At 43.2% G+C, this 20,958-nt stretch overlaps 1 protein-coding gene across 13 annotated transcripts in view; it reads left to right on the forward strand.

Annotated features, from left to right (window-relative positions):
* Positions 1-20,958, forward strand: part of LOC309611308 (kremen protein 1) — a 145,351-nt gene that overhangs the window by 4,818 nt on the left and 119,575 nt on the right. For all 13 annotated transcript variants that reach the window (XR_014234441.1, XR_014234442.1, XM_082355573.1 and 10 more), the window contains exons 2-3: positions 13,196-13,358; positions 18,569-18,660. Coding sequence is in view for 11 of the 13 variants with exons in the window: in XM_082355573.1 (XP_082211699.1) it covers positions 13,196-13,358; positions 18,569-18,660 (255 nt within the window). In the remaining 2 variants the exon portion in view is untranslated. The remainder of the gene's footprint in view (positions 1-13,195; positions 13,359-18,568; positions 18,661-20,958) is intronic.

Below are 20,958 nucleotides of genomic sequence, written 5' to 3' on the forward strand. Positions count from 1 at the left end.
CTTTAAAAAACAACAGTGTGCTTAGCATGGATGATTATTTTGTTTTAATTAAAACATTTTCGAAAAAACAAAATGAAACACTCAAACATACCAAATTGATTGTGTTTGTACTGTGGAACAGTTAATGCAAAACACTTGCGAGAGGCTGTAAGTTTGGATCTGTAGTTTTTTCTTAGTTTTTGCCTCCTGAATAAGGATAACAGAGGAGGAAGTGAATGTGTTCCTTAGCAAACTACCTGTGCAGGTTTTGAGGTGAGGTCTCCTCCAGTCCCCTTTTGTCACCTGGCAGGTTAGTTTCTGGCTGGCTCACAGTGAATGGGTGAGAACGGTGACTGACATTCTTCCACATTCATTTTGACCTTGAGTATCCAGGTGGAACCCGGAAGCATTAGTCTAGGAGAGGAGCCTGAGGTCACTCTGTTTTGTCCCCCTCTCTGTTGTCTTCAGTGTCATTCTCTCAAGATGGCAGTGCTTCTTCCCCAGACGTCGCCTCTGGGACATTATCCTCTATTCGGATTAAACAGGGAAAGGAAAGAGGCCGTTGTAGAAATATTAGAAGGGTGTCCATACTCCTCAAAAATAGCCACTCCACAGAAATCTGCCTTCTCGTCCTCTAAGGAAATTCCTTCCATCCTCCTTTTAATCCTCTTTCTAGGTAAGCACCTCCCTCTCCTGGACTTGCACCAGTTTGAAGAGGAATGAGGTTGGGGCTAGGAAGTACTTTACAGACAAAAGATTTGAGGCCACCTCACACGCAAGGCTGCCTCTCCCTCCTGCAGTTATGAGAGGGTACTTAATAACAGTACCCTCTCGGGGCTGCCCCTCTGCTGGGCCCAGCTTCTAGTTTCTCTTGCCACTGATTTAATTCCTGGCAAGTAGCCAAAGCATTAAACTTTTATTGTTCAATTTACCACGAGGGCGGGGCCCTGCTTCTAGTGGGCTGAGGAGGCTTCCAAACCCCAGTGTCACACCACATTAGCAACTTCAGACTTTGAGGGCTGGATTTCTTTCAGTTTGGTTAGATTCTTGGTTAGAACCAGAGCAGTATATTCACACTCAAAGTTTGAAAGCTCGGAAATAATAAAAACAGCATAGGCAACTTTTAAAGATGATACAAAACAGTTGTGGCATTGACTTATAGGACTAACTCTAAACAGAGTTAGAGTTTATTCTTTTAAACAGAAATGTTAAATGGCTGTCCACGTTCCTTGGTGTCCTAAAGTTGGATGAAAACATGGCGACCAAGTAGTTCTAGAACAGTAGGGATTGTTAACCAATGTCATCACAGTATGTAAATTACTTGCTGCTGTTCAATCTATAAAAATTCATCTTCAAAGAAAATTATTGGGCTGGTAAAAATATTTTTAATAATGACCACAGAAGCCATATTTGTTTTTCTTTGATGTTCTTCTGAAGACTTCTTCTGGTTTTAATCAGATTGTTCCCACATAAAATACAGTGGAAATCTACAATAATAAAATCCCTATTCCTATGTCTATGGGGAAATAAACAGGATGGGGACTGTCCTTTTAAGGGGCTTTCCCCTTCCTTTTCCCCAGACTCAAAGCCTCTATTACTGGTGGGTGTTTTGGCATCAGTTAAGGGCCTTCAATCCTTCCCTCCCTCCATGTTTTGCTCTTTCATTAAAGTGTTTCTGTTGTCTAATTATATCCTTTCAATCAAATTAGAGACTGCAGCATCTGGTGAGGGCCGTAACTGCTGCCATCTGCACCTCGTATATACAGGCCTTTTCAGCTGAGAATCACTCAACTTCCAAATGGCAGGAAGAGATTTGGAAAAAGCTTAGTTGGAAGGGAGGTTAACTTAAAAGGAACATCTTCAAAGGCTGGTGCGATGCCCTGCTTGCTGTGATGTGTGCACTGCCATGCAGAGCTTCATCGGCTTGGCTCACCGAAGATTCTTCTCTAGTGCTTCTGGCAGATGAAGGGTTTCTGATTGTCTTAGCTGAAATGACTAGTCCTCTCATCCTTGTTATGGGCTTGAGGCAGCCCCGGGGCGAGCTGAAAATTTCTCCCTTGAGAAGAGTCTTTTGTTATGTGACCACCGGTTGGTTAATGAATCTGACACTTTCTGTTTATTTGACCATTTCTTCTAATTCAGTGGTTTCAACTAGAGGAGATTTTTTTGCCCCCAAGGGACACTTGGCAATATCTGGAGACATTTTTGCTTGTCACAACTCACTGTACTGTGGGGAGGGGTGTGCTACTGGCATCTAGCAGGTAGAGAGGCCAGGGATGCTGCTTACGATCCTGGAATGCACAGGACAGTGGCCCCCTTCCCCCCCAGAATTATCCAACCTGAAACGTCAGTAGTGCTGAGGTTGAGAAACTGTGTCCTAATTATATTATTCTTTTACCCTTCCCTTCACTGTGGCCTCGAAGTAGGCAACTCTGATCAGCATCTTTTTTCACTCTTAAGAAAATAGATTCTTCATTGTCCATTTCTAAACTCCTTAAGCATTTCCGTGAACAGTGTTTCAAAAATCTTAATGGAGTAAGGTCTGTGGGTCACCATATGTTTCCACTCTGGTAAGAGTGCCAGATTAAATACAGGACACTCAATTAAATTTGAATTTCAGATAAACAGTAATTTTTTGTGTTTGTCTCATGCAATATTTGGGAATACTTATCTTTAAAAATCATTCGTTGTTTATCTGAAATTCAAATTTAACTGGGCATTCTGTACTTTCATTTGCTAAATCTGACAACCCTACTCTAGATCCATGAAACATTACATGAAACTTTAAACCTTTGACTAGCAAATCAGTCTGTTGGCCACCATCTGCCCTTATTGTTCTGGGTGACTAGAGGGTGACAGCAACGCTTGTTGTTGTTTTTAAGTCAGTGCTACACTGAGACTTTCCTTCTGCCTCAAGCTGTCTCCATGGCCAGAACTTCTGAAACTTGTCACTTGAGTCATATTTTTATCTTGGGACCAACCAACAAACGCTTATCAAATGCCTACTGTATGCCCAGCATCTCCGACTAGGACTCGTCCCTGTACCAATTCTTAGAAGACGACAACTTTGTTGCTTCGGGTTTTACTTTAAAGATGTGCTCTAGAGATACGCTGTCTACCTGGCAGTCAGCTAGCTCCCCATTCAAGGACTGTTGTATTATTTGCCCATCCCACGTCAGCCAAGGGAAGCTGAATAGCCCAGAGCCTGGCTTCCATGGAGCATTGGCTGCCCTCCAGGGCTCCATTATTGGGGAACTTTCTCGCCCTCTGAAATTAAAAATAGGGTACAGGCAATACTGATGAAAGTTGTCCAAAAACTGGATTATATTAGTTTATTTTATCTCCTTTTTAGTCTGACTGAGAGCTTCAGACAGCGTGAAATAGTGTTGCTCAAGTGATGGTGAGGCAAGGTGTAGATTTGAGCCAGGTGTCTCCCATTGAAAGCAAACTCAATATCAACATGAGTATTCATTACAAAGGGGGTCGCTTATTCCCTATTACAAATAGCTCTACCATGGATTCCATTTAAATAGCAGACTCCCCTGGTTTAAATAGCAAGCATTTGATTTTCAAATACTTGATTTATATAAGCTTTCCTGGAACTTCTCCCAGGTCATTGCTAGGTAGGGCATGATAGCTAGCCTGGAGGCACAAATTGGTGAGGAAACCAGGGCACTCTGAACATGTCTGTCATGGGTTTTTCCCCCTAGCCCTCCATACATCTGCTTCCCTCATTCAACAAAAGTTTGCCAGGCACGTTCTGTGTGGTCTGTAGTTGCTGAGAATACAAAGATGAGTGAAGAAACTTACGGGCTAGTGGAAGCAGGGCCAGGTGCTTCTTGAGCAATTATAGGTCAAGCTGATCAAGTCCTAGAAGAGCTGGGGCAGCAGATGCTGTGGAACTTGTTTTAGAGCCTCTGGTTTCCATAGGAGTATAGTGCTATCTCCTCTAGACCCTGAGCTTTCAAATAGTTCTCCATCTTTTGTCTTTTTTGTTTCCTTTAGAGTTGATTTATAATGTACTAAGTTATTGCCCATCAGAGAACTGGACTTTGAGCTTTAAAACATCTTATTGTGCTTCCCTTTTCCTTATGTGAAAACTCTAGTGTGAAATTTTATATCAAGATTGAAGAGGATATTTATAAATAAACATCTAAAGTAGATCCATTTATACTCAAACATTACACCGAGAGAGGTGCCATCACCACACCGTGATAGAATATGTTCTGTTGGTATTGGCAGTAAAGTCCATGGTTAATTAATGAAATGTTTTTCTTAGAGTTCTGCTGAGCTAGTGACTTCTAACTGAGTGAGTCCATGCTTTCACTGAGGCTTGGCCTAATCTCTCTGTATATGTTACAGAACTAGATGTTGATAGGTTAATGGTCATTCTTTCTTAAGAACTATCTCCTGGTCTTCAATTTGATGAGTGTACTTGTATATAATATCCTAAATGATGAATGTAAGTTCCTCAAGCACTACTGCATGTTCATGGTGACTCTTCCTGGCAAAAACACATGTCCTTCACAGTGACAGCCACGGCATGCTTTCCAGTGGGTCCTGCCTGGGTAGGAGTGGAACATATTCAAGATGAGAGCCAGATGGGAAGAGTGGTACCCAAGCAGCATTGCATTCTGGGCCTGCTCTGCCTCAAGAATTATCTATTTTTCCAATTTTTATATAACAAATAGAAGGACCCCTCTCTGAAGTGTTTTCATGGGTCTTTTGAATTTAAACCTATTGTCTATTGCTTACGATATGTTCACTTTTTCTTAAAATAGTCTTTTAATTAAGTATTTATCTGTTAATAGAGATGAATAAACTGGAGATTCAAATAGAAGACCTCAGGTCTCCTTCCAAAAGTATGAATTCTTTAGTTAAAATAACTTTGAGAGGTATGGTCTTTTCTTCTGACATTGTTCCCATGAATGAAAAGGAAGATCTAAAAGATATTTTAATGGAAAAGCTACTGATAAATAATTGCAGTGATTATTTTTGTGGTAATTCTACTTTGGGCAAAAGTACAAAAGTACTTTGTCCTCTGGTCATTTGAACTGTGAATACGTAGTCCAGGAACATGGTAGGTGAATGTCTGTCTTGATTTTAGATGACTGAATTTATGGCTGATTGAGTTTGTTTATCGTTCTTGAAAAGAAACTAAGGTAGATTAATTGTAAAACAACATGTTAGTAAGTATTTTCCAGATGTCCTTTCAAAAAATTTTGCTTTGGGAAATTTAGAACATATTCAAAAATAAAAGTGTAAGGAAGTCGTGTGTATCCATCTTCCAGCTTCCACAATCATAAACCAAGGCCAAAGTATTTCATCTCTACCTCTTTCATCCCCCCAACTAGATTATTTCATAACAAATCTCAGATATCATATCATCTTATCTGTAAATATTTCAGTATGTATTCCTAAAGGATAAGAACTCCTTTCAAAAACATAGCAACAGAGACTTCACTGGTGGTCCACTGGGTAAGACTCCGTGCTCCCAACGCGGGGCTGGGGGGGGCCTGGGTTTGATCCCTGCTCGGGGAACTAGATCCAGCATGCATGCTGCAAGTAAGAGTCCGTGTGCCACAACTAAGAAGTCCACACACCGCAACTAAAAAAAAAAAAAAGGGATCCCACATGCTGCAACGAAGCTCCCACGTGCCAAAACTAAGATCCGGTGCAACCTAAATAAATGAATAAATATTTTAAAAAACCAAACATAGTAACAGTACCACTACCATTATCACAACTAAAATTTTAACAATAATTTCTTAATATCGTCAAATATCCAGTAAGTAATCAGTTTTCAGATATCCCTGGTTGTCTCATTGGTGTTTTTATCATTCAAAGCAGGACCCAAGCCAGGTACAGTTAGGTGATGTGACTTTTGAGTCTCTATTAACCTAGAGGTTTCTCCTCTTTTTCTTTTTTTTCTTGAAATTTATTTGTTGAAGATGTAGTTTCTTCTAAACAAAAAGAGTGCTTAAGTGCCTCTTTCAGAGGGAGGGCCCACATGGAAGGTGAGTTATTTTTTTCCATAGAATTCTCACTTCCATTAGAGAAATGGGTAGAATTAGAGAATTTTAAGCCTGGGAGAGATTTTAGCCATCAATCCTTTCCTGTCACACTCCCTCAGACTTTTGAGCCTCAGTTCTATTTTGTTAGAATCTTGAAATTAGAGTTTAGAGTGAAGGGATATTGAGACCACCTGTCTCAAATCCTCTTGTTTCACCAGTGAAGAAATGGAGCCCCAAATCCAGGTGATTTCTTCAAACCCCGCACTGTCAGCTACTCATCTGGTGTTATTTCCCCTTTCTTCCAGTGATTCTCAATATGTACCATGTGTATAGAAGGCCCCTTCCTCCTACCCTCTCTCTAAGTAATCTAGGTGATCTAGACCTGATCACCTGCCTCCATGTAATCATGGGAATCTCTTCCCTTGGGGAGCTATCGGCGTTAAAGACGCAGAGTGTCTTCTCACAGGCTCAGCTGTGTTAGGATGGGAACGTCTGGGAACCCCTGCCTTCCCAAGGCCACGTGCTTCTTTACCATGGGGTTCCACATAACTGAAATAAGCATTCCTGAAGTGCTTTTGAGTGTCTGAGGGCAAAAGGTGATTTTGCCAGGGACCATAGGCTTTGAAGACCTACCCATGAGTTCCCACTGGACACCAGTCTGTATTGGAAACCCAACAGAGCAGCAAGTGTGCTGTGCAAACATCTGACAACACTCTTGTGTTGCCCTCTAAATATTAAAAGGAGCTTTTTCCACCTAAGCCTTGTATTTCTATAATCTACCCACCTACCAAATTTTATAGATGTCTTTAAAAGAACAGATGTTCCCACTGGAAAATGTTTTCTGCCTTCTTATTTTAAGATGCCATAATTCAATTTAATGCTTATTGATTCATGTTGATTTCAAACTAGGCTAAAACCAGCCAGATTCTTCCAACATAGGATCAGTAGAGATGCTGAGTAGTCCTACATGGATGGAACAGAAAGTCAGCTTTGATGGATTAAAAACAGTGACTCTCACAAACATCATATAATAGAGATCTAACTAGTAATTAGCTACCAGAAAACCAGGAAAATTCAAGACTCAGTATGAGAAAAACCTCAATAGTGTGGTTTCAGGCAAACAGTGTAGTTAGGAATGACCTAGTTATAGAGCTTCATTGAGAACTTATTCTTCAACTTTATTAAATGTTATCAAGGAATAGAATGTCTTTTGCTTTCCTACCACCATCTCATATATGTCAAGTTTTAATTATTTTAAAACACATCGTTATATTTTTAAACATGAACTTTAAAAACGCAGTGCACATACAACCTGTCAGGAGTTAAATTGCCTGGTTCTCTTAACTTAGCATTTTCCTCACTTATAATAAGTACAGATATTGACTTATGTGATTTCAGTAGCATATATAAACAAAGATGTGTTTCATCCCACAGTTCAAATTTTGATTAAGAAAAACATGTACTTTTTTTCCCTTACTTTTTATCCACTGAATGCTGGGATTCAACATAGGGTTCAAACCATATATATTTTTCCTATCCTGATGGTAGCCTGATAACTGCCCATTAAATCACTAGGTAGACAGACTTTGGGAATTGTATTGTGGAAAATGTATCTGGGAATATTTCTAGGTCCTCTACAGGTCATGCCTCTAAATCAACTGAAATCTTCAAATAATGTTACATACAGCATGCGAGTATGAGAGCCTATGGAATTTGAGGGATAAATATCAAAGTTTTGAATATATATGCCATCAAGTCAATCAGTCTTTATACCAACCCTTCTAAATTCCAAACATAATAAACAATAATAGTTTTATGAGAGAAAACTCAAGCTTGCTTTTATTAGCAATGGGGAATATTGAACTTTCACCCAGACATGGTCTTTGTCCTCAGATCTTCCTACCATGGGGATGACCTCCAGGCCTTCATGCAGCAGCAGGTCCTGCAGAAAACAGTTGGTCTGCACAAAACCATTTGCTCAGAGATCCTCACCCAAGATTTGTATACCCTAATGTGATTCCATATATCTCAAGAGAATTTCAATGAAATTAGCATCTCCAGTTGTTTTTTTTTAATACATTTATTTATTTTATTTATTTATTTTTGGTTGCGTTTGGTCTTCCTTGCTGGGCGCGGGCTTTCTCTAGTTGAGGCGAGCGGGGGCTACTCTTTGTTGCCGTGCACGGGCTTCTCATTGCGGTGGCTTCTCTTGTTGCGGAGCACGGGCTCTAGACGCGTGGGCTCAGTAGTTGTGACTCGTGGCTTCTAGAGCGCAGACTCAGTAGTTGTGGTGCACGGGCTTATTTACTCAGTGGCATGCGGATTCTTAACCACTGCACCACCAGGGAAGCCCGCATCTCCAGTTTTTAAAAATAAATGCCATATGCCATATTTTGGAGGGTTTTGGTGCTGGAGAAAAATATAAGGAATCACCAACTTAGAAAAGTAGAATTAATCCCGAGTGCTTTGATGCCAGCCTTGGAAGTTTTTATTAAGGAGTTTTCTTCTGTATTTACTAAGTTTTTGTCAGGCTTGTGTCTAACTTAACAGCTGTTTTCATTCAATCCCCAAAGCAAAAGATTTGCAGTTTTCTGATGGAGAGGAAGGTCCAAGCAGAGATGAATGGAATGGGTTCCAACTGGAGAAGACAGGGAGGAAATAAAAGTGCTTTCACAGCTTATTATTCCTCTCTTTTCAAAACACCTTCTCCCTTACCTTCTGAGACCCACATGCTTCCTTAGCTTTTCTCCCACCTCCCAGGCTGCACATCACTGCTGGGCCCCTCTCTTTCCAGGCCTGAAACATTGCAGGGCCCCAAGGGCTCAGCCCCAGATGTCTTCTCTCTCCACACAGGTGCTGTTACCTCCACACTGTGGATCTAGCCTTGGCTTCTTTCCTCAACTCTAGGCTCATCTAGCCATCTGCTTACTCTGTATCTCCATCCAATTTTCCTATCCAAAACCAAAGCCTTGATTCCACCCCAAGATATTCTGTGCCTCTTGGGTCCTCCCCATTGTAGTAAATGGCAGCACCGCTCATCCAGCTGCTCGGTGTTGTACCTAACTCCTCTTTCTCTGGGACCCCAGCAAATACTACTGGTTCTACCTTCAGAATATGTCCGGAATCCGGCACTTCTTCCTATCCTTCAGCTACCAGCCTGGCCCAAGCCATCCTTCTTTCCAGCTCATCCTTCTGCAGTAGGCACCTAACTGGTCTCCCTGCTGAGTGCTTAGCCGTCTCTACATAGCTCTTCCTCCACCCAGTAGCTACAGTTCTACTAAAAGATAAGTCAGATCGTGTCATTTCTCTGCTCAAAGCCCTCCAATGACGTCCTGTCACTCTTAGAACAAAAGCCAAAATCTAATTTATACGACCCTCAAGACTTTACATGTCCTGGCCTTGCCTGCCTCCTCCTCCTCTTCATTTCCCACCACCCTCCCCTGCACTCACCCTACCTGGTCGGATCAGAGGAGCTGCCTCACAGTTCCCCAAACCTTCCCCAGCACATTGCTGCTTGCGGGGCGGGGGGGTGGGGTTTGCACTGGCTGTGCTGTGCCCTCTGCCCGGAAAGCCCTTCCCGTGTCCTTTACGTTGTTCGCTTCCTCCCCTTGTCCACATCTCCCCTTGTCCTCCCCTTGTCTCCTCTCCAGGCCTTTCCTGACCCACCTCTTCTAAAAGAGAACCCCCACCCTTCCATCTCTGTCCCCTAACTCCATTTTCCCTTGTAGCACTTCTCACTGGCTAGTGTTAATTTTGATTGGTGTATTATGAGCGTGAAGCCCTGTGAGCATGTGAGCTCTAGGAACACAGAGTGTTCACCACTGCCGTCCCAGTGCTGTGAACAGTGCCAGACGCATAGTAAGTGTTGAGTAAATATTTGTTGAAGTAATGAATAATATCGTAGACATTAGATTTATCACCTTTGCTTGTTCTCTTTCACTGAATGCATAAATATTACAACCAGCCATGTGATATTTTATTTTTTAGTGGTTTAAGCCACACCTTGCTTGTCTAGCCAAAGCTTAGGCCAGTTTCATAGTGGTAGGAAACAAGGGAGGCAGGGTCCTCATCACCTAGTGCACACCCCAGTATTCTGATGAAATCAAGATGCACACATAACTTTAATCCAGAACGTTCAAGTTTGTTTTTTTTTCCCCCCACCACAATTGACATGCACTGGACAAGTCTGTTAAAAAATAATTGTCAAATCTGGTAACACTGCCTCCATTTCCCTAGCATAGCTAAGAACAAGACTGGGTCTAGGAGGAATAGACTAAAGCAAACAGGCCTGCTGTTACCCCCTCCCTCTCTCAGATGCCACCTCATTCCATTCCTGAGGGCTGACACTTGTGTGTATGGCTACCACATTCTTTTGTGTTACAAATCAAGTCATCTGAGTCTCTGGGAACACCGACCCCACTGCCCTGCAGGTTGCTGTCTATTGCTAAGGCTTTCCAGTGGTCGGCCAGCATTTCTGGCTCCCAAGCCACTCCTTTGTTGAATTAATGAATAATATCTCCTACTACTTTTGATAGGAGAAAAAGAAGTATTAACACATAGCAATTAAAATTCTAGCAAATTGGCAAAGATTGGCTTGATGTTCTTAGAATCATCACTTGGGCAGCTTTCTAGAAATATAGGTTCCCAGGTCCCACTCTAACCTTGGGATTGGGTAGGGCTCTGGTGTGGTACACACACACACACACACACCCACCCACCCACCCACCACGTGAGTCTCTCTCTCCCTCTTTCTCTCTAGCAGATCATATATATTCCTAGTGATAATAAGTGCTATGAAGCAAGCAAATGAAGGGCAGAAAAACAGGAGTGGAGATGGTGGGGAAGGGTTTTCTGAGGAGGTAATATTTAGTCTGTGATGGGAAGTATTAGGGAAAGAACGTTTCGGGCAGGAAATAGCGTGGTGTGTTTACAGAATTAAAAGCAGACGAGTGTGGCTGGAGCACAGCACGTGATGAGGGGAAGAGCTCGGGCCGGTGGAGGGAGGGCCTGGGGCCACATCGAGGGGGCTTCACAGACAAGGATGACGGCTTTGGGTTTTGTTCCCAGTGCTCACGTTTTCCTGGGAACTTTGAGCCCTGTGCAGAGAATGCGTTGCGGGAGCACGAAAGTCGAAGCTGTGAGACCTGAACAGGACCGTATTGTCCTCCGATGGTGAACAGGGAGAAGGTGGCAGCACCCAAGATGGAGAGGAGAGTGGGGTTTCAGGGAACATATTTGAAGAAAGTCAACAGGACTTGCTGATGAGCAGAAAGGGGGTGAGGAAGAGCATGGGGAAAGCAAGGATGATGCCGAAGCGTTCTATCGGAGGCAGTATAGGGTGTGATCGAGTGCCCCAGGTGCCTCATCTGTGAAATGGGAGTATTAAGGGACCTCCCCACTGGGTTGGTGGTGAGTTGATGTAAAGCACTTAGCGCAGAGCTTGGCACACGGTAGAACACTCTAAACATCAGTTACCTTTGAACTTTTTTATTTATGCAGACTCTTGGTGGAGGGCTCAGTTGTCTTGGAACATGATGAGTTGCACTTCTCGTAACATGTAAATGTCACACCAGGCACGATAAAGTGCTACGGTGTCCTGTGCCGCCTGGGAGTCCAGGTTATTTTGGCTGTCCATAAAACCGGACTGTTCCAGACAAAACGCAGGGCCCAGATAGGGAGAGGAAGGGGGTACAGGAAGAGAGATGGTTAGCAGGTAGATTTCAAATAGTAAAAGGAATATCTTTCAGAATATAGGTGTGCTTGTGTTGTGCACATGCTTAGGCCAGAGGAGGCACATGCACTGCACCAGGAGCCGGCAGTGAGAGTCCTTCATACCGGAAGTCGTGGGTCAGCACATGCCAGGAGAGGGAAAGAAATAAAGCTAAGAATGTTAGTGTAACTCCCCCAGATTGTCAGGTTCCTAGTGATACATCTTAAAAAAGTGTTTGAAGTGCTTCTATCTGTCAGTTTCAACTAAGCTAATTTTTAAAAATTGCTCTTTGTATTGTGCCTTTCTCATGAACCTCTGTGAATGTAATGCATGCAACATGTGGGGGGAAATCCTCTCAGCTAAAGTTCCCATCCCCCCCCCAAAGTCTGAGAGGCAGATTTGATTTGACTTGATTTGATTTGATTTGGCTGCGTTGGGTCTTCGTTGCTATGTGCGGGCTTTCTCTAGTTGTGGCGAGCAGGGGCTGCTCTTCGTTGCGGTGCGCGGGCTTCTCATTGCGGTGGCTTCTCTTGTTGTGGAGCACGGGCTTGAGGCATGCGGGCTTCAGTAGTTGCAGCACGCGGGCTCTAGAGAGCAGGCTCAGTAGTAGAGTGGCGCATGGGCTTAGTTGCTCCGCGGCATGTGGGTCTTCCCGGACCAGGGCTCGAACCCGTGTCCCCTGCATTGGCAGGTGGATTCTTAACCACTGCACCACCAGGGAAGTCCCTGAGAGGCAGATTTTAGAAGCACATTGCTGCACCTGCAAGGATTTTGTCATTTTATTAAACGGACCTCAGACTATGTTGAATGTGTCCTATAGGAACGAATTTTAGAAAGAGGTGAGAGAAAATGCCAACTCAGCCCCTGCTCCCTGCTGTTGACTGTCTGTTTTGTGGCACCTCTATCTCAAACAGCGTGGGGAGGACTGTTCTTCATTACCAGGGAATGTGAGTCATTCCCAGACTTGTGTGATTGGGATTCCAAAACGTTGCTGTATCTGATGGTCTTATTAAATCCAAGTGTCAGTGCAGCCTTTCAGACTGTAGGGGAGAGCTCAGTTACAGCTGGTGACCTGGTTCTAGTTACCACACAGAGATGCTGGCAAGAGCAGTGACCCCCTCCGAGCACCCAGAGTTCCTCACGGATGGCTGTTACCAACTCGTCCCAGATTTGGGGGTTTCCCGGTTCACTCCATAGGCTTCATTACAGTTCAGCTCCCTGTTTATATCCTAGTTGGGATCTGTATACTTTAGGGGAAAATGTCCTAGTGTCTGTAGACAAGCGAGTGCCAAGATGAGCCTAGCATTTGGAGGGTACCTCGTTTCAGATTTCCTCAGCCCTACCAATGTTAAATCTACTGTGTCCAGGATCTAGCAAGACACTATCCATTTCTAGCTTGGTCCAAACAAAACAAATAAAACATCAAGCAAAGAGGGAGGAAGCTATAGATGTTGCCAGAAAATTAGTTTGCTCTGTCTTTTCTTTCTCCTAGAATGTTTCACAGCCAATGGTGCAGATTATAGGGGAACGCAGAACTGGACAGCACTGCAAGGCGGGAAGCCATGTCTGTTCTGGAACGAGACTTTCCAGCATCCATACAACACTCTGAAATACCCCAACGGGGAGGGGGGCCTGGGCGAACATAACTACTGCAGGTAAGATGGGGTTGCACAGTACTTAAAAAAAGCTCTGGTCTCCTCTTCCCATTTCTTCTGGCCTTGCTCACAACAGGGAAGGCTTCTTGGTCTTCTTTTGCCCAACTCACAAGGCCTTTCTTGTTACTGTTTTAAAAATCTTTCTCCCAAAACTGCGCTCGCACACACACAATCTACCCGCTCTTTTCAACTTGGGTTGCTTTGATACTGGTTTTCAGAGCTCTGCTTTCCTGTCTGATAGCTTCCATGTCTCTTTGGGAGGGTTTTCTTAGTTGGCCCAGAAGACAGTGCACAAACAGCGGAGCTTCTTAAGCTGCTGTGAATGTCATGGGCAAGCAGAGCACCATCTGTGACCCAAACCTCCCTCTGCTTCTGAGCAAAGGAAGCTGCCCTGCGTTGTACCACCTCCTGCCAGCCCAGGACCACCTTGCTCTGGGAGCAGCTGTAGCCATCAGATTTGTGCTGTTTCCTTCTTTTCAACAGACTAAGGTGTCCCTTTGCTCTTTCACCTCCTGTCTGACCCTCGCAGGGGCTGAGATCCATGGTGCTTCAAGCATGTACTTGTGACTGGGGAGATGATCCATGGCTTTGATCAGATTCTCAAAGTTGTCAGTGATCCAAAACAAGTTGAGAATCACTGGTCAGTAGGGACCAGAGCACCCTTGGTTATAGCTACGTTTTAGCTATTTATACCCAGGATCCTGGTAACATGACTCATGGGTCAGCCATGTGTTGAATTTAATTATTAATAGGACAGGTGCAAAGGCAGCCTCTTGAGCCATTGGGACAGGGAAAAATGATCACCGAGCTACTCTTTGAGCTACACACTGTGCCCCCAGTGCTACCAGAATGTTGGAATCTCAACCATGGCACTGTTGACCCAGCTGAGACAACATATTTATACCTGCATTGCATGGGCCACAGTGTTTACCTACTGCCCTTTCCAGGTACCTTTGCTAACACCCTAGGACCCTTGTGCTTATCTTGAAGTCTCAAGGCCTGTAGTCCATGTTTATCCCTGTGCCTTCAGCTCTTTGCTTCACCTTGGTTCTAATGTGTACCAACTGGCCATTCCCCCATCGTTGCTGTTGCACTATTTTTTTAGTTTGTTATTTGATTGCTATATTTTGTATGTTACATTTTATTATTTGTTTGCTATAAAAGTATTAAAAGTTTTTCCAAAAAAAAAGTTCTCAAACACAACAGATATATATATTGTTTAAATAAAAGTCCCCATTTTTGGGCTTCCCTGGTGGCGCAGTGGTTGAGAATCTGCCTGCCAATGCAGGGGACACGGGTTCGAGCCCTGGTCTGGGAAGATCCCACATGCCGCGGAGCAACTAGGCCCGTGAGCCACAACTACTGAGCCTGCGTGTCTGGAGCCTGTGCTCGGCAACAAGAGAGGCCACGATAGTGAGAGGCCTGCGCACCGCGATGAAGAGTGGCCCCCGCTTGCCGCAACCAGAGAAAGCTCTCACACAGAAACGAAGACCCAACACAGCCAAAAAATAAATAATTAAATAAATTTATTTAAAAAAAAAAAGTCCCCATTTTACCTCTTTCCTCCCAAATCCTCTCCAACAAGGCCTACTTCCCAGAGGTAACAATTTGTATACATGCTATTTCACATTTCTCTATCATTTGTATTTTATTGTTAACATTACACATGCTCATTAAAGAATTCTTTGTTGTTTTATTTTCAAAGTTATACATGTTCATTATTTTTTTTCTTGCATAATTAAAAAAATTAACCCCACTCCACTTCTGGCTTATTTCCTTCCCCTAGTTTTCCTATTCATGGGAATAGTTGGCTTGGGTTGGGAAGAGTATTTAGGAAGAGAAACCAGTGTTTGTTTTTTATTTTTACATAGTTACTTATCTTATTGTTCTAAAGTGTCTCTTGGTATTAGGCTGTTGGTTTATTCAGTTATATTATTGTGTTATTCTGTTATATTATTCTGTTGCCTTCTATCAAGCAAGCCTTCTCAGACATGCTCCTGACTTTAAGGTAAATTTTAAATTTCCAATGAGTTTTAATTTATCTGAAAAAAAAATCTTTTCTTATAGATTAGTGCCCAGTTCTACCACTAGGCTCTCAGAAATGCACCAGTAAATATCCATTAAGAAAACTGAGAGCAGGGGGACCACCTTCCTCCTGAGCCTTGGCTGGCTGCGGTCCTCTCCTTTGATTTGATGGAATGTACCAGACCTGAACTAACAATTTATCCTTCAAAAAAAGGGATACTGAAATTGTCGATTATTATCACATCAGGGAGCTGGGGCCTTTCATTTTAGCACTGCAGCAGAGTCAAAGATGAATTTGCTTGTTCTTTTTTTAACCTATTCCGATGCTTTTCAAAACGGTTTTGACATTGATAACAAACAGTTGTTTTCGAAAGCCTTTACCAAATACTACATCAAAGCCGAACACTGAATAGAGGGAGGAAAATGACAGTGAAACTGTTTAAAGAAGGGCTTTGTACAAATTCTCCGACTTTGATTTCTCAGCTGACATCCGACACCCTGTTTGTCTTAATGCGATGTTTCCAGACCCATCCCAGTTGAGATGTCTGTGAGATGGCGAGTGATGGGAACGCACTTCTCTGGCTTCACATATCTGGACTGGGGGGAGGCAGAGAGGCCGGGACAGCAGGGTTGGCACTGGTACCTGCCTTTGGGCACAAAAAATAAAAGGACCCTTTGTGCTTCAGGGCAGCTTATCTTCTGGGCCACACAATAGGCTGATCCCTCCCAGGCCTGATAGGGGCTGCTCCAAAGCTCCGGCTGCAGGGTCTTTATGCCCATTTCCGGCCTAACCGGAGTGTCAGGTTTCCAGTGTTCTGAGTCCAAATAAAAGGAGCTTGAAAAGCAGCAAAGAGAGGCGAGGCTTTTCTGTGTGTCCAGTAACCCCTGCCATCTTTTGCTCTGTTTCAGCAGCGCTGCCCATTATTGTCGTGGCATCTCTGAGTTGAAAAGACCTTAAAGGCATTTATTCCAAGCCACTCATTTAGAAATGTGGAGTAAGTCTTTTGCAATTATTATTGCCATATCAGAAGTTGGTACCAGGATTATAGGACTGTATGTTCTGAGTGAAACTCTTTGGCATAGTTTTTTTCAGAATTCTCTGAGAAGTTAGTGTTTTGACGTGGAAATAGGACCCATTTCTATCAAACATGAGTTGACTGGCCTGATCCTGGTGAAAGCTTGTCAGTGCAGTCTACGTGATGTGAATTTTACTTTATTGCTTAAAAATTACACAGTGTTCATTGTAGAAGAAATGAGAAAATAAAGAGAATTGGAAAAGAAAAAAAAATTACCAGTAGTCCCATCATCCAGTGATAAATACTTTCAAGAGTCTGGTGCGTATCCTTCCCTAAATATATCTTTTCAAAAATGGGATTGTTGTCATCCATCATATACCATCATATCCATCCATCATGTTTTAGAGCTGCCTTTTAAAAAAACCTAACAAGACATTGTGAATATCTTTCCATATTAATAAATGTGTCTCTACACCACATTTTTACCAGCTGCCTAGCATTCCCTTATATGGACATATTTGTTTAACCAATCCTTAATTGTTGTTTCTAACTTTTTTGCATTATGAAAATGCTGTGGTGAACATCTTTGTAAATAAAGATTTCCTTAGAATATAGCACTAAAGGAGAAATTGCCAAGTAAAGGGGGTTTGCGCGTATCTTCAGGGCCTTTGACTCTAATCACCAAGTTTCCATCCTGACCGTTTGCTCCATTCACATTATTATTATTATTTTTAAAATTTATTTATTTATTTTGGCTGCGTTGGGTCTTCGTTGCTGTGCGTGGGCTTTCTCTAGTTGCGGCGAACAGGGGCTGCTCTTCATTGCGGTGCGCGGGCTTCTCATTGCGGTGGCTTCTCTTGTTGCGAAGCACGGGTTCTAGGTGCGTGGGCTTCAGTAGTTGTGGCATGCGGCTCAGTAGTTGTGGCTCACGGGGTCTAGAGCACAAGCTCAGTAGTTGTGGCTCACGGGCTTAGTTGCTGCACGGCATGTGGGATCTTCCCGGACCAGGGCTCAAACCTGTGTCCCCTGCATTGGCAGGTGGATTCTTTATTTTATTTTATTTTATTTTATTTTATTTATTTTTATACAGCAGGTTCTTATTAGTTATCTATTTTATACATATTAGTGTATATATATCAGTCCCAATCTCCCAATTCATCCCACCACCACCACGCCCCCCCCCAACCATTTTCCCCCCTTGGTGTCCATACGTTTGTTCTCTATATCTGTGTCTCAATTTCTGCTTTGCAGACCAGTTCATCTGCACCATTTTTCTAGATTCCACATATATGCATTAATATACGATATTTGTTTTTCTCTTTCTGTATTAACTTCGCTCTGTATGACAGTCTCTAGGTCCATGCACGTCTCTACAAATGACCCAGTTTCGTTCCTTTTAATGGCTGAGTAATATTCCATTGTATATATGTACCACATCTTCTTTATCCGTTCATCTGTCGATGGGCATTTAGGTTATTTCCATGACCTGGCTATTGTAAATAGTGCTGCAGTGAACCTTGGGGTGCATGTGTCTTTCTGAATTATGGTTTTCTCTGGGTATATGCCCAGTAGTGGGATTGCTGGGCCATATGGTAATTCTATTTTTAGTTTTTTAAGGAACCTCCATACTGTTCTCCATAGTGGTTGTATCAATTTACATTCCCACCAACAGTGCAGGAGGGTTCCCTTTTCTCCACGGCAGGTGGATTCTTAACCACTGTGCCACCAGGGAAGTCCCTGCTCCATTCACATTCTTATCCGTAGTTTTGCAAGCACCTGTGTTCTCCCAGCCATGGGACCACCGTGTTCATGGTTAAGGTGCCAGTGCTGTTTGGCATCATCTGTTCAGTGGTTAGTTGTCCCGGTTACACTGCAGTGAATTTGTGTAAACATATTTCACCTTTGCTCACTCCCTACCCCCGCCCTCAAACTCTGAAGTTTCTGTTGGAGTGGATAGCTTTGTTCTTGTAGTATTACCACTTTTTTCTTCCTCATAAGAGGTGGCATTAAGATATATACGAATTATTAGAAACAACACAGAAGCCGAAGTGTTTTTTTGGTTTTTTTTGTTTGTTTTTGGTGAGGGGCGTTTGGAAAAACTGAAAAGCAATGAGCCAGTTGACTTAAAACAATGGGAGTGTTACCAGGTGTGTCCTTTTCCCTCCACAGAAACCCAGACGGCGATGTGAGCCCCTGGTGCTACGTGGCGGAGCATGAGGATGGTGTCTACTGGAAGTACTGTGAGATTCCCGCCTGCCAGAGTAAGGCTCTAATGCACCCATGGCAGGTTTCGGGACCCTGAGCGCTAGGCGTGCAGAGTGGAGGCCACTGCCGGGGGCAGGTAGTGCAGGCAGGTGGGTTTCCTGAAGCAGGTGAAAGGAGGAGCCACCTGGCTGAGGATTTTCACTTCTCTTATGGAGGCTTTTCAGAAACGGGACTCTCAGGTTCTCTCAGGACCCCATTCCCTTGATGGATAAGCCCAACCATAATTTCTGCTTCTGCTTGATTTCCTCATGCTGATTCTTTCATGGATAGAGATGGCACCAGCTCAGTAGCAGTCCAGAAAAAAAAAAGTACCTTGCACTTTGGGGAATTAATTTTTTCGAATGAGGGAATTCCCTGGCAGTCCAGTGGTTAGGGCTCAGCACTCTCACTGCTGGGGCCCAGGTTCAGTCCCTAGTCGGGGAACTAAGATCTCTCAGGCCACATGGTGCCGCCAAAAAAAAAATTTTTTTTTTAGGATGAATGAATAGCCCTTTATAGACAGTAAAACTAAGTTACGACACTGCTTACTGTTTAGATTTGGTGTGGTATGTCTCCTGAAAAATGGTGTTCAGTAAATATCTAACTAGATACCCTCCAAAGCCAATGTGATAGTCCCTTTCCTCACATTAGCATAAATATGTTCTATTGTTATTTTATGATAACTCACAACTTGTCACTCTCTACTACTGGAAAACCCACTTTCTTCTGTCTTTTAGCACAAGACCTGTTTTCTAACTGGTTCATTCATTCATTCCCGCATTCAGTGTTTATTATCTGTAAGGTACAAAGGCAGAAAGATACCCTGACCCTCAGGGAATATGTGATGTGGCAGGGGATCTTAGAAAGATACTTTAAAACAAGGTGGAAACTGTTGTGGGAAGATTTAGAGTACAGGAACCAAAATCAAACATGGTACTGTAAAGCGTTTACTAATGCAGTGTTTATAGTATCTTCTTAAATATGCCAAAGGAACAGGATTTTTCAGTTCCTAGAGCTGAAGAAAAGGACAGCTCATTCATAATAATTCTACCTGTTTTTGTTTTCTTTTTCCTTATGATTTAAACCTACCCCTCGCCCTGCCTCCTCTCCCATTCCTCAGGGCAGGAGGGTGTGTGTGGAGAGGGTATGGAGGTCCACGTGGGACCCGCGACCCTCTCCCTCCTGCCCACCACAGCGGTCTGAATTCTGCTGCCTCAAGGGGACCAGTGCTCACCTTTCATGAACTAAACTTCCACATGTCACCACTGTCTGGCAGTCATGCCCTCACTTTGCTATCCTTCCAACCTGATATACCTTGATTCAGTCCCCCAAATTGAGAAAACAGTAAAGACCAGAAGAATAGGCTTTTGCCCAGGCTGCTTAATCAAATTTTTAAAGTGAAAAACATCTCATTTGGCTCTAGTTATGTAAAAAAGGAAGGGGCAGGGGGAGAGGAAAGCAGATTTTCCTCGGTCCATTTGTTCTACACAAAGATAGTCTTTTAGTACCAGCCTATGTCATTCTCTCAGGAATGGCAAAGAGGGGATTTCAATCCGGTCGCTTTTATTTGGAAAGATAATCCTCAACTCGCATTTATAAAATATAATTTGGGCCAATGGGAGTGGACTCATGTGGTCACTGAGACTAAGTTCCAGAGGAGAGAATTATAGCAAAACAGTATGAACCACCTAATTCCCCTCTAATTTGTAATATTTGTCAGATGTACCTCACTGTCCCAAAAAAGAAAAATTAAATATCATTTTCCTTAAGGCCCTTTGGTAACCCTCTCAAAGCTTCTAAAGCCAACCTTGAAATGGTCAGGGTAGGGAGACATACAGAAGTTGGGAATGAGAACTGGGGAGCCCCTGGTTTGGGGGTGTGGGAGGAGTGAGCAATGTCTGGCTTTGGTTCTTTGGAAAACCCTTCTGTTCACCCTGTGGGCACCAGCGCTTCCCATGAAGCTGAGCCTCAGACCTTGAGTCTGGAAGGACATTGTGCTTCTAATGTGTCAGATTAACATAGTTGAGAAAAACTCCTGTGCTGTTTGCAGCAAGAGACCTTGGTAATTGCCTGGTGGACTCAACTGAGATCCAGCCTGCCTATTTTAGGCCAGTTTTGCCCTATTTCTGGATGTGGAGTCATCATTTTCATGAATAATACTAACCCTCTGTGTGAAGCCTGCTATTCATGATTAGCATTGAACTTGTCATACAGGAAAAGGCCTGTGACATGATCAGATTCCTGGAAAGTTCATATCTGAATATAACAGACCCAGCAGGAGCCAGGGGGAGTGAATGTTTAGGGACAAAGCTGAG

Source organism: Balaenoptera borealis, assembly GCF_965194805.1.
Source record: "Balaenoptera borealis genome assembly, chromosome: 14".
Lineage (NCBI taxonomy): Eukaryota > Metazoa > Chordata > Mammalia > Artiodactyla > Balaenopteridae > Balaenoptera > Balaenoptera borealis.